Source organism: Lichenostomus cassidix, chromosome 6, assembly GCF_008360975.1.
Source record: "Lichenostomus cassidix isolate B80296 chromosome 6, HeHo_3.0, whole genome shotgun sequence".
Classification (NCBI taxonomy): domain Eukaryota; kingdom Metazoa; phylum Chordata; class Aves; order Passeriformes; family Meliphagidae; genus Lichenostomus; species Lichenostomus cassidix.
Window position 1 is genome coordinate 20802957 of NC_139487.1, and position 14037 is coordinate 20816993.

The 14037-nt window shown below is 37.4% G+C and overlaps 1 protein-coding gene across 2 annotated transcripts in view; it reads left to right on the top strand.

The window, feature by feature from the left end:
• The window catches only part of ADK (adenosine kinase), a 274728-nt gene that overhangs the window by 223476 nt on the left and 37215 nt on the right, over positions 1 to 14037 (top strand). For both annotated transcript variants that reach the window (XM_085065580.1, XM_085065581.1), the window contains 2 exons: positions 3556 to 3591; positions 9728 to 9842. In XM_085065580.1, coding sequence (XP_084921706.1) covers positions 3556 to 3591; positions 9728 to 9842 — 151 coding nt within the window. The remainder of the gene's footprint in view (positions 1 to 3555; positions 3592 to 9727; positions 9843 to 14037) is intronic.

Genomic DNA, 14037 nt, shown 5'->3' on the forward strand with positions numbered 1-14037 from the left:
TAACCCACTATGGATGTGGTTACTATTTTGTCTGTGATTTGATCAAGTAATCATAAAACCTTGGTACCAACAAAAAAAAAAATTGGATGTGTCAAGAATATTTAATATAAGTTGTGCCTTCTGTGTCTCATGGCAAAGAGAACATGCAGTTATTGAAGTTGAGCCATCTTAACTCTATAGTTGTAAAAGTATTCTTACACAGGGAGCTAGCAAATATTCCTAGGATTGCTGATGGATTGTGTGTTTGGAGGATATGTTTCTGTTTACTTATAAACAAATAGTCTGTACTGCTGCTGATAAAAGGGCTCAGGATTTTAACAAGTCCTGTTAAAATTAGCCCGCATGTAGATTATAAGCAATTCCTTTTACTGAATGCTGGGGCTCAGACAGCAATAAAATACATGCAAGAATGGAAATAGTTTTCAGCTGGGACTCCAACAGCAGTAAAATACATGCAAGAATGGAAACAGTTTTCAGCTAGCAAGCAAATTCTAACATAACAGCTAGGCCAGCACTAACGGAAGTTGTCTTTTTTATTGTTATCTCCTTAATTAATCTCTCTTTCCTGTGTAAACTGCTCACTATTGTGCAAAGAGAGGGTGTGTGTTAACTTTGGTGACATTGTGTTACTCCTATTAAGTAATGTCGCACACAGGTTTTTTCAGCATGACTGTACTTAGGATTCTTTTTCCCCAAAACGGCATGAGCCAAATGACATTTCACAACTAAAAACAAATCTTGTTTCTACTTTAGGCAGTGCAACAATAAATTTGCTGTCACAGTTAGTAAAAAGATTATCTAGAAAAGGGCATGTGCATTTTTAACATATTTAGTATGAAACAGTGATAAGGTGGGGAAAGGGTTTTATAAAATCTTTTGTAGACAGTAACAGAAAATAGCTCTGAAAATGCTGAGTTGGAGTAATGAATGAATAATGTGTAAAGTTTATCAAAACTGAAAGAACTCCTGATGTGAAATGAAGCCTCCTAAGAAAATTCTGTTCTGTCGCTGTTTTGCTCTGCTGTTGTCGCATGTCACGCATGAATGAAAATGCTGCATTCTCTGGGGAGCGGTAAAGCTTCTGTGTAGGTTGTTTATTTCCTTAATCCCTCCTTCTTCGTGATTTTCAATGTCAGATATAAAATGGAAAGCCTGTAAATATAGTGATTATCATACTGATTATCACCTGCATCAGGGAACGCCCCGGCTGGCCGCTGTAACCCAAGCAGTCTCCACATGTTACAGCCACTTAGATTTTAACCTGACTACTTTATTAGAGACGTGAAGCTCAGTATGAGGTGCCCTAGGGCTGCACAGATGGGTTCTGCTTGTTTCCTGTTCTCACTGTTATTGTGAATAGATACTAAAAGGTTCTCATCGCTTTTATCTGGTTAATTTACTTTGAACTGTCCCTGGCAATCAGAGCCTGCCTCACATTTCTCAGCATTTTGCAAACTCCAAACTGTACAATCCAAATGTGTGTTTTGAGCTTTATTTGTTTTTGGTGTTTTTTTTTTTTTTAATGGAAGGGCCTTAATTCTTAAAGGGATCTCATTCTGAGAGAGGCTGGTTTTTAGGAGACTGTAGGCACAATCCTTAGCAAAATAAGCTGCTCAGGAGTTGTTCTGAGGTTCAATTGATAGGAGAGAAGAAAATTAAGATTGCTTTTGTTTTTTGGCGTGTTCAGACACCCTTTAGATTAGAGGTCAACTGCAGGAAAATCTATGATTGTATGCTGGCTGCCATTATTCATGTAGCTGGGCAGCAGACCAGGCTGAAAGATGATGCTCTTACAGGAAAATCTGAAGATGAGAACACTTTCTAACAAATGTGGAATCATTTATCCTTTCTTGTGGAAGGGCCAGGTCTCCCAAAATACATGTGCTATGAATGGGTGCCCCAGTACAGAAAATTAAGATGAATTCTCTCGAAGTCTCCCACACAAGAAAGCACCACTTCACTAGAACAGCTTTTATTTAATGTACTGGTGTCCAGTTTCCTGGCCAGATAATAGTTTAACACAGATGTTAATGTCCTGGTGCATTGGGATTTTAAAGAAATCCCTTAGAACAGATCAGTGTAACTTCTGATTTCAATTGCATGACCAAAAACCTGAGGTTGAAGCAGTTATATGACTACAAGACATAATTTTTAGCCCATTTTCTTATTCTCTTCCCCCTTATCACTCCCTTATTTCTCTTATTGTATTTTTTTCTGTGTCACGGTCCCATTTGAGGCTTCCTTGATTGTGTTGCAGTTCATTGTAAGTGCATCACTTCAGAGGGGAAGCTTGCAGGCTCCTTTTTTCATACGAGCATAGGCTTTGTTAATCACATGCTGGTTTAGGAAAACACTGCATGATATCTTTGAACCCTACACTCCTTCTTGACAGCCAGGCTAGCAAATGTCATTGACTGTGTGATGTACAAGAAGGGATTCAATTGTAAGTAAATTGTCAAAGTGGCTAACCTTGCCCGCACCCAATTGTCAGGACCATGATTCAGTTTTTCTGTCAACATCAGCTAAGGGTAACCCGGTCAGCCTTATGTTTCTGCAGTGAAGCAGCCTGAGGAGTTGTGCTTTTCAGCTTATCACATTTTATTAACCTCAACTTACTGTTGTTATAATCAATTGTACCCACTTCAAATTCTTCTGTTGCCCCCAAATTGACAGATCATGTAGGTCCACAGCTGTATTTTCTGAAGCACTAAAACCTCTTATAGGGACACTGGACTGGTTTGATACTGTAGTTATTTCTGTTTAGTTAGATCAACTCACAGTTTTGGCTCAAGATTATCCCTCTGTTAATACCACTTGGCAAAGATAATCTGGAAGAATGCAAGTTAAAACATAAAGACTTCAAGGGTTTTCTGCAATATTTCCAATGTTAAGTTTGAAAGTGAGTAAGGGAAAACCATTGCTATTGTCTTCCATCCCCTTGCTTTTATTTCAAAACAGATTTTAATCACACCAGTTAATAAAAATAAGACACGAGGACATTCTGATACCGTGATGTTTCCTCTGTTCTTTTAAGGAAAGGACATAGTTAAATTGCTTAAAGCGGTGATTAAGACATCAGAATATTTTTAAATGTTCTTTTGATTCTATCACAAGGGTTTGAACACATTTAGTGATCCTGTTTTTTTAATGCACTGTAGATAACAAATGATTTTTTTTTAATGGCTTGATAACATGTATCCCATGAAGTGCCATACATAAATGGAGGTATAATATAATTTCAATTAAAAATATGTCTGATGGATGTTTGTCTGGTTTTCTAGCCAAAGTCCTATCTCCAGAAGTAACTTTCCTCACTTGGAAAAAAACATATTGTACCTTCTTTATTTGAACTTGTGAAATGTGTTGACATTGTACTGTTGTTGGGCTTGAGGGAAGAGGGGGAAGCTTTTGGTGCGACTATCAGAATTGAACAACTGTATATGGCTATATTGAGATAATCGTGTAAAAGGAAAACTGGCTGAATGAGTTTCAAAATGTGTTATTTCTTCATTATCTAGCACTTTATAATTAACTGTTCTTTTTTTATTATTTCAGGAAGCTGCCGCTTTTGCTAGAGAGCAAGGCTTTGAGGTGAGTTAACCCACAATTGCACACTAAACAGATCCTAAAGGTTTTTTTCTTGCTGATAATGAAGTTCTTTTGGACAATGATTGATGTGCTATTATACTCTCCAAGCCTCGCAGCGGTTGCCATGGAAACTTGGCAGTCGTCATGGTTTCTTTGTTCTGCCAGCTCAGTGTTATGACGCACTCTGCTAGGTCTGCACCCAACATCGCCTACAGATGTTATTTATTGAATTTTGAAAAGCCTCTTGGGAAGCCGAGAGGTTGGGCACGGTTTCAAGCTGCCTCTGCAGATATGGGACCTGTCAGTTTGTTCAGTTAAAAAGCTACCTCATTAGCTGCATTACACTCCAGAAGGATTCACTGCTAAAGCAGTGGTGAAGCAAGACTAAATAGTGAAATATAACACCGCTTAAATAACTTAAACCCTGCCATATGCGGATTATCATTATGCAAATGAATTTTAGGAAGGTTGTATATAAAATTGTTAGGTACTGATTAACGTAAACGGTGCTTCAACAAACAGCTGCTTTTAGAAAAGGTAGTGTGGAAATTGTGTTTCGAAACATATTCGAGTTGGTGTTTTCCATCTGAGCTCTAAAAATGTCTGATCCTCTACTTTCTTGAAGTAAATACTGTTGATTTTACAGTGATTTTCAGAGCTTTTGATTTCATCTTCTCAAGGTATTTATTTGACTAGTACCTCCCATTGGCTACATTCAGATAGCTTCATCTGGAGAGCCATCAGCTATTGGTCTCTAACGCTGAATTCAAACAGGCAGGTTTTAAATACTATAATTAATGTGACAAGGCTTGTGTTAATTTTGCAGATAGTAAGTGATCTTACTGAAATCTAAATTGCAGAACTGAACGCACATAAATCCTTTTACATGTTGGTTTTTTTCACGGGAATAAGATCCACCTTAATTGATTTGTTTGCAGTGTAAAAGAATAGAGAGGAGTTTGACTGCTCAACACCCATTTTGCATAAATAATAGAAGCCGCGCAATTCAAACCACATCGCTTTCAGAATATGCCATTTCTGTATGTGGATGGTTGCATATAAAAAAAGAGGGAGAGACTGACAGCTTTTGTTCTGCAATTTAGATTTCTTTATAACCATACACCAGCAGGTACATCAATGCCATCACTGTTTTAGCTATTAAAACTGTGGGCTGTCCCATTTCATTTTATGTTTCCCAAATTCACGTTGCTGCTTTGTAGAAATCAAGACTTTTTATCACTGTCAATTTTCATTTGTATAATCTGTATTGTTAAGCATAAAAATACACTTTGAGTTTATGCTAACAAATGAATTTCACAGATGCCTCCAAAATATGAAGCATAAGAAATTATTGGTACCCTCTGGTAGCTAGACAATAAAAAGAAAGGAAGTAGTGTATTAAGTCTACCCATTCTATATTTTTATTGCTCCCTTGAGCTAAAGACTTTGAATGTGCCTGGTTTAAATTCAGCTCTAGTGACAAACTGCTTTTGCTGGTGTCTGCTAACTACCATCATATTAACCTTTCCCTTAGTGCTTGCTTAGAGATTTTAGCACAGTTCCTCCTGAACATCCTAAATCTGCCACATTTGATTACAGCATATCAGTAAAGTGCACAATGATTATGATCTTATCTCTTATTACTCCCTTGCTTGGCAACGACTCACATGTCAAGTTTGCTGACAGAGATGAGTAAAACTTGATAAGTGTCCACAGTTTTGTTTTCCTATTGTGCTGTGGAGGCAAAAAAAAAAAAAAAAATCACACTGCTAATAAAGTATCTTATGAAAAACTCTAAGAGCTCCAATTAGCCTTTCAATTAAAACCAAGAAAAATTTCCAGCAACTCTCAAAAGCTTGATTTTTATATTGGGAATAGAAGACTGGTAAAGCATGGCAAATTAAAGGAAAGGATTTGATTGACCACTGCAAAAATCAAAAGGATGCTTCTCATAGAAGTGATTAAAAGTTGCTGGCATTTGAATTGCCACCTGGAAAGACTTTCACTTTTTAAACAGAATTTTTTTAGCATAGAGAATCAGTTGTGACTAGCTTGTTTGTTTGTTTGTTTGTTTGCTTGTGATTTTTTTGTTCTACCTCACAGTAATTTCAACAGTTTTGTGTACTAACTTCATCTGTTAAACATGGAATGAGTTAAGTATATCTGAAACAGTTTTTGAAAATAGAGAAGTTACAATCAAGAGAATTTCAGAAAAATATACACCTTTTCTGAAAAAATAAGACTTTTTTATTGGTAGGAGAAAAAACCTGCCTGACACAAAGCTGATTTTTTCTTTGTAAGGGAAATTCCATTCAAAGGAATTTTAATGTTTATGTTTCACCATTCCCATGGTTGGTTTTCCATTGTACTTTGCTGAAATACAAGGTATTTTCATAAAATCAGTCACGACATTTGAAGACCCTTATTTTCTTCACTTTACCCCCTGACCAACACTTATCTGTAATAATCAGAAGCAGAACATTACTTCTGATGTTGTCTCTTCCTAGAGAGCATCACTGGGGGATTGGGGATTAATTTTTTGTGAATTTCGTGTTCTGTGACATTTTAAAACTATATATATATACAGTAGATATACACTATATATACTGTGTACACACACTGTATATGTATACTGTATATTTTAACAATGTTTCTAATAATTTTCAAATAACAAAGGTTTTTCAGGTTTTGCTTTTACAAAAAGATAACTTCCTGTTTCTTCTGTGTAGAAATAGAGAAAACAAAATACTACTTTTACATTAAATGTGTGGTTCAATTCTGTCTGTCAACCCAAGAAGTAAACTGTAATGAACATAGCAGTAAACATCTAAGGGGTTAGTAGCAGCTGCCATGCACAATAACTTTTCTTGTTAGAGGTCTCCTCTAAGTACATGTTCATTGGGGAACCATATTAGAAAAAGTTTTGTTACCCTGAAACAGATTTAGGTCTTCAAGTTAACAAGGTACACTGCACAAGTCCACTGTTTTCAGTGGATTTATGCCTGTTTAGGTCAGGGCTATGATAGTCCCAGCTACTGGGTATCTGTTCAGAGGTAAGAATCAGAAGACACAGTTTGGAACTAACTGGATACGGTTTTTCACATGCCTTTGTCTGATTCTGGGTTATCTGATATGCTTTCTTCACATGCATATATCCCACTTATTTCCTGGAATGAATGTCACATGGAGGTTTTTCAGGTGCAGCATCAACAGGCAAATCATGCTTTAGTGAGATTTGTATGTTAGCTTTGTTAAATCACATTCAAGTATATAACTTGATATGTGGGAATATCCTGTGAACTCAGGGCATGTGTAGAGGCTTTAGGACCATAGAGCAGTGCAACTCTTATCAGCCGTGTCTGTAGGCACAGGATGTATGAGAAAGATTCAGTAAGTGGGCAGGTGCAAGTCACTGCAAAACAAATATTATACATTTTGGCTATTTATTCTGAACAGAAATAGGAGATGACAACATTTCATGATGTTTGCCTGACAGTGAAATAAGGGGCATGGTACCTCTGCAATCTTAGCTGTAAATATTCCCATATTGTAAAATGGTACAGTTGTACCTTCAAAACATTGACATTGAAGCTCTATTTTATTCTTTTCCTTTGAAAAAAGTTAGTATGGGAAGTAATTTTGGCTAAAAATTGTCAAGTTAATTCTCACAGAAGATACTATTCAGTTACTTTTAAAGTCTGCAAAATCAAACAGAAGTCTCCAAACCACTCTGTCTTGAAATTTCTGCTTTTTAAAATAAATTACCTTTTCACCCTAAATACTTTCCTTCTACTGTTACATGCTTATTATATATTTAATTATTCCTAAAAACACACATGCTTTTTACTTTCTTTTCCTGTCTACTTTATTTCATCCTTTACCATCATTCTTCACTAATCTCTTTCCTCGGGGTTCTCTTTTCTTCATCTAAGTTAATCTTTATTCTTCCTTTAGCTGAAGAAATCATCTCTTGATCATGCCATTTCCTCCTATTATAACTTCATCATTTTCCTTTTAAAACTTATCGTGCATGTAAATACATTGTAGAAATATCTTCAAGCTCTTTGATTTTGGCGCCTGCTTTACTCCACCAAAATTGTGCCTAATAAAGTCACTAGTAGCCACTTCCTACATAGCAAAAACTAAACACCTCTCCCCTGTTTCCTTTGATCTTCATGATGCTTTATTGCAGTTTCTAGTTTGTAGATCTCTTAATTACCAAGGCCTGAAGTAGTTCAGCATTTAAGTTAACCTTTGTGTGGTAAGCCTTTGGTAAGCCTACATATTACCAAACTGTAGAGCTGTATTCTCCATCCATCCCATATTCAACATCTTGTGCTGCCAACTGATACCTGCTGTTCATAAATCTCTTAAAAAAACATTTCAAAACAGAAGAGTGGCAATTTCAATTTTTTTTCTCTGGCATCTTTAAGGGACTTGTTGCCTTCTGAGAATTAGTGGTAATGTGGCCCCTGTTACTGTACTCAGTTGTTCTCTGGTAGCAGACGTTACCTTCTAAAAGCTTTATTAATTATTGAAGCAGGAGGAAGACAGAAATAACACAAGTGAGATTATCATATGTGGAAATGAAAAGTATGAGGGAATTTTAGAAAGAAGTAAAGAGACCAGTAAGTGAAGGGAAACCATTTTATGTTTGCCAAATGTGTATAAATCATTGGGTTCACTGACTCCCCGAGTTAGGGAAGAAATTAGAGGGAGGCTGAAAGTGTTGCAGAAGAGTTGCAGGTAATTTTCACATAAAGGGGTGCTGGTAAATGTATAATTCAGGCATATTCTCTGTCTGTAATAGTAATAGTGTTAAAAAATGAGTTTGGATTCATAACAAACAGTACACAAAGCAATGCAGAAAGTATTATTATGTTTTCATATATTCAAGGGTAGGCACTCCTTGTACCTTGTGCGAAGAGGAAACTGGGGAAAAAATACCGTATTATTTAGCACAGATATGAATGAAGTGTGGGACACAGTAGATAGCGCAGAGAATAATTACAGTCATACTTACTTTTCCTAACACTGGAAAAATAAAAGAAAAATAAAAGAAAAAATATATAAATTATGGCAAGAAATAGATTACATATACCAAAGTTAATTTGTAGAACTTACTGACTTAAGATAAATTTGAGAACAAAAGTTTCCCATGTAGCATTATAAAAGGGTTGATGCTAATGCAAATAACAGAAATACCTATTATAGATTAGATTGAAAACTAAGTCAATTAGAAATTGAAACACCTATTATAGATTAGATTGAAAACTAAGTCAATTAGAAATTGAAACCCTTGTGTTTCAGATTGTAGGGCAACTGTGAGACGAGAAACCATAATATTCTAATGACAGGTTGTGTTGTTAGAGTTTGCTGCATTAATTTAAACATTCCAAGGTGTCAAAGACACTGCATGAATGAGAGGTTTCTTTCAGTATGCCAGTTTCTCTGTTCCTTGCTACATGCACAGTGAAGTACAACATCCATTTAAAGCAAAGATTTCTGAAACCTTTTTGCAGCTTAGCCTTACCTCAGAAAATTGGTGATGTTCTGTGCCCCACTGAATATACTTTTTGCCCTTTGCTTCCCTGCATCTCAATTATGCAACCAGCTAGTGGGACCTGGGCTGCACACCCTCTCAGGTGCTACAGTGTACAGTTTGCTTGATTGGACCAGCTACTGTAGGGAAGTTGAAGAAAGTATTTGTAATCCTGCTGAAGACACAGGTATTATAGTAGGATAAAACCTGGCTAAATTGGATGAAAATCGGGCTCAGAGTTTATCCAAAGTATTCTCTTAACCAATTTTATTTTTAATTTTATAATAGATATGGTTAGAATCCAGTCAGCAGCAAAGAAACTCACTAATTGCTCATTAAGAAATGCTCTGTAATTCCTTTATTAGTTTTGCAGTGGTTGGAGTAGCTGAACTATCATTATCAAGATTAAAAACAATGGTCTCCTAGTACTCTATAAACCCTTTAGAGAATGAAGTATTCCTCATTTTAAAAATCTTCCTCTACTGACAGTAAAGTCTGTTTTATACCTCGCTGTAAGAAAATAAATCTTTGATCTGCTAATAAAGTTCCACCATTCCAGTATGCTGTAACAAGAATTTTCCTTCTCTCTGTTAACAGACTGAAGACATTAAAGAGATAGCCCGGAAGACACAAGCCCTGCCGAAGGTGAACACTAAAAGGCAGCGAATCGTAGTCTTTACCCAGGGCAAAGATGACACTATATTGGCTACAGGTATATTTTTCAAATCTCCATTTTCACTCGCAGCAAATATTCCAACTAGTCAATCACAAGTTGTGGTTTTACAAATTTTAACTCTTAAATGGTAACCAGAGCATTTGCCTTTTGATGTTACTCCATGTTTCTCATCTTTCGTGCCTTTAGTTGTTTCAAGAGTCTGGATTTAGGACATTATTATTTCACAAGAATGCCTGAGAATTTAGTTATGAACATTTTTATAACATACATCTAAAATATTGATCCAGTTGGTTTTACTCAGGTTTTTATGACTTGAGATTTTATCTGTGTAGCCATCTTTGCTGCAAACAAGAATACACTGTGCCTGCTGAGAACAGCTGTGCAACAGTGTAGTATATTTAAACATTTGTGAAGAGGAGGAAGTGAAATCCTGTACTAAGTGAATTTCCAGGCTTTTTTGCTTTGAGCAGAAAGTCTCACTTTAGCTTTTCTCAGCCGTCTGCTCTTTAATTCTCAAAGGAGTACGTGGGAAAAAGGTGTTCTAGCAGGGATACAAGTAGTTTCTGCTGTCTGAATTGATGATGTACGACGCACAGATTAAGCATTATAAACATGACTGCCTACCTTTTGACAGTCTCTTTAATTCTGTCCACCTAGGCTTCTAGACTAAATAAAGCTATTAAAAACATGTGCTGTGGCGAGCCATTTTAGTAGTTCATTCCTTCACAAGGTAAGTTATTAGTCTGGGCTGAATTCCTCCTTTGGAAATCAAGTGAAGTAGAGGAAGCTTTGCACCTGAGGGACTGGTGCTTACTCATACGATATTTGCCTCAAAATCAGAATTGGCTTCAGACTGTGGCTTCAGGGCTAGGCACTAAGCAGGTGTGTCACTGCTATATAGATCATTCCTAGCAGCAGTTTGAATGATTTCTCCAATAGTTTGCTGCTTCCCCTATTTTGTTAGCTACAAACTGTTTTAAAGGAAATAGAAAGCAGTCATTGGGAGCTGGGTATGTGTATCTCACTGAACGATGATGGAAATGATCCTTCCGGAAAGTTACTGCCTAATGTGAATGGCCCATGTGGAGGCACTCCACTTGAGTATCGTACATTGACTGAAAAATAGCAGTATAAAAATGTTTCTATACATGAGCTAGTAATAATGTAGTAAACCTAAATCTTATATGTAACCCTCCTGTGCTCTTATTTAATTTTCACTGAGTACTTTTTTTATTCTTCAAACTGGAGTTGTTAACAAATCCATTAATCCCTTCTTTGATATTTTTACAACCGGGAGCTTATTTGAGGACTGACACTTGCTAATCTTAGCTGTTTGTTCGCTATCAAATGAACTTAAATTAGAGAATGCACTTTATATGCATGATAAATGTGAGATGGATAGAGTCTGTATGCAATGGTGTCAGCTACAAAAGCAAACATGATAAATGTTAAGGCAGTTTTGAGCCGTGGGATAAGCTATTCAGTGCACAAGCATAGCTGAATCTCTTTGCTATGTTGTTATTCATGGCAGCCAAATAAATGTCAATAATAAAAGAGAATTAAAGATTTTCATTTCCCAGAGGCAGTCCTCTAATACAGCTTGATCTTTCATTTCATTTGTAATTCGTTCTCATGTCAGGATGCAATCATTCGCCAGGCTCTGTGTGTCATGTTAAGTCATTTAATAATGATTAAGAACATAAAAATGTTTGGCCTGTGGGGCAATTCTCAAAAGAGATACCAATTTGTTATTGTTTTCCCCCTTTTCCCCTCCTTTGGTGTGGACCATCTTTTTCCCACCTCCTCACATTAAAATAATAATGAAAGAAGGAAAATGTGTCCCTTTAATTTAGCATATGATGATAACTCAGAATGGCACAGAGTGCTGCTAACACATTTATTTCAGAACTAACTAGGTCTAGGTTTCAAACCTGCAGTGGAAAATATAAAAGTTTCTAAATGATCTTGAAAAGAATTACTACATTTAGGAATTACCAGTATAAAATTATTTTCTTTTTTCTAATGTGGGGGAGTACGGTTTTTGAAAAAGCAGGCTGTGTGTACTTGTTTATCTTACCTTTCTGAGGAAATGGTGAAGTCTCAAAGAGCTTGTGCCTAGATTAAAATAGTATTTGCAAAGTCAGCTATGGATTTGGGTATGCTTGTTCATGCCTTCTGCTTTATATTTTGTTCAGGTTAATAATAATAACAACATGTTTTTATGTTGAACAACATACTTATGCAGAGAGACCTCGACAGATTGCAAAGAGACCTTGACAAGTCAGAGAAATGGGCAATCACCAACCATATGAAGTTTAACAAGGGCAAGTGCTGGATTCTGCACCTGGGATGGGGCAGCCCTGGCTGTGTGTACAGACTGGCGAAGGAGAGGCTGCAGAGAAGTGCTGTGCAAAGGGAGCTGGGGGTCCTGGCCAATGGCAAGGTGGATATGAGGAGCAGTGCCCTGGCAACCCGGAAGGCCAGCTGTGTCTGGCCTGGATGAGGCTGCACTCTGTGAAGAGGCACAGCCAGATAGGCACCCCCATCCTCCTTTGGCAAAATGAGACAGGCAGCACAGAGGCTGTGAGAACATCCTTAACAGAGCTCTGTTTGCTCTGCCTAAGGCTTTGGTAAGGATATTCCAAGACAAGGCAGCCGTGGGGCTGGGTTACAAGAGGAAGGTGCATCTCTTTGAAGAGTTATGTGTAGATTAAATGAGGATGAGGTTATGGAAATAATGAAGGGACATACTTGGATACAGTTCTGTTTGGAAGGAGAAGGAAGTAAGATTCCTTCCAAAAAGGGATTTTTGCAGATTGCCAGGCCGTTCATGAAGGGGCACAGAATGATACGTGCTGAAAATTTGACATGGACTTTTAGGGCAGGGTGGAGGTGTGTGTGATATGAAGAAGGTCAGATAGAGCTAGTCATTAGATGGGGAGAGGACTGTGGCAACAGTTCTTGATTCCTGGATATTCCAGAAAATAGAAGTATCAACAGATATTTGAGGAACAGAGCATAGGACAGAAAGGCATAGCTTATTACCAAAAGGACAGATTGACCAAACATTTTGGAGAATATAGTTCTTGCAGATGACAGAGATTAGACTGAGACAGCTAAAAACCCTCTTCCTCTGAAAACCTAGCCTAGCCATACTGCAAAGATGTTTAGTCATCTTATGAATTGCTGCAATTTATACAACGTTGTTTTAATGCCAACCAAAACCACTGGTGGCTCACCTCAAACAGACCACAGACTGTAGGCACTCAGGTATGGATTGACAGCTTAGGGGTCCATGTAGCTGGAGCAGATCATGGAAACCGTGAGAAGCAAAAACTGCGTCAGCAGTCTCAATCCAAGCCATTCCCATTTGTCAGTCCACTTTCTTTGGCTGTCAGAATTATTTGTGTTTTCAGAGGAAAAATTTCTCTGTCTTTATCATGGAGCGCATTGGGTCTTTCTGCTGTCTGTTCGTATCTGCTCTGTCACAGTACTCCAGCCCCAAGGCCCCTTTTCTCTCCCCTTCCTTCCTGTTCTCTGTCAGTAGGAATAATTGCAAGGAAGAGGCAAGCTCAAATTCAAGCTGAGTGTGATCAGTGTGTTTTAGAGGAAAGGATGGGAGTGTTTAGGATTGGCATGCAGGAGCCGTGGCAGATGAAGTGTTGCCTAAATTAACTGTCACCTTCTAATAAGACTCCACTGAGCACAAGCAAATGATTGAGGTGTGAGGTTTTCCTCTCCATGTCACAGAATCATAGAATGGTTTCAGTTGGAAGGAACCTTTAAAGGTCATCTAGTACTACACGCCCCCAATGAGAAAGGACTTCTTCAACTAGAACAAGTTGCTCAAAGCCCTATCCTCCCTGACCTTGAATGTTTCCAGGGATGGGAACATCTGCAACCTCTCTGGGCAACCATTTTTCAGTGATGTCCAATTTTATCTTCTTACTGAAAATCTTGAAGCTGTTGGACCTTCTCAGTGAGGTTAAGACTGAGCACGGACAAAAAAGATTGTAATTTTCTCTATAGTTGGTCCCTAAAATGACTGAATTTTGATAAAATTCTCTTGGAAAAACAGCCTGTGAGAGACACCTATGACAAAACTTTTCAGCACAGAGGATTATGCTTTGTGAAAGGGACTGGTAACTGAAAATTGTATTTATGGACTTGCTCAGAAACTATTTATTTGAGGAACAGTATTGGGTTAATTTCTTGTGTGGATGCTCCTCAT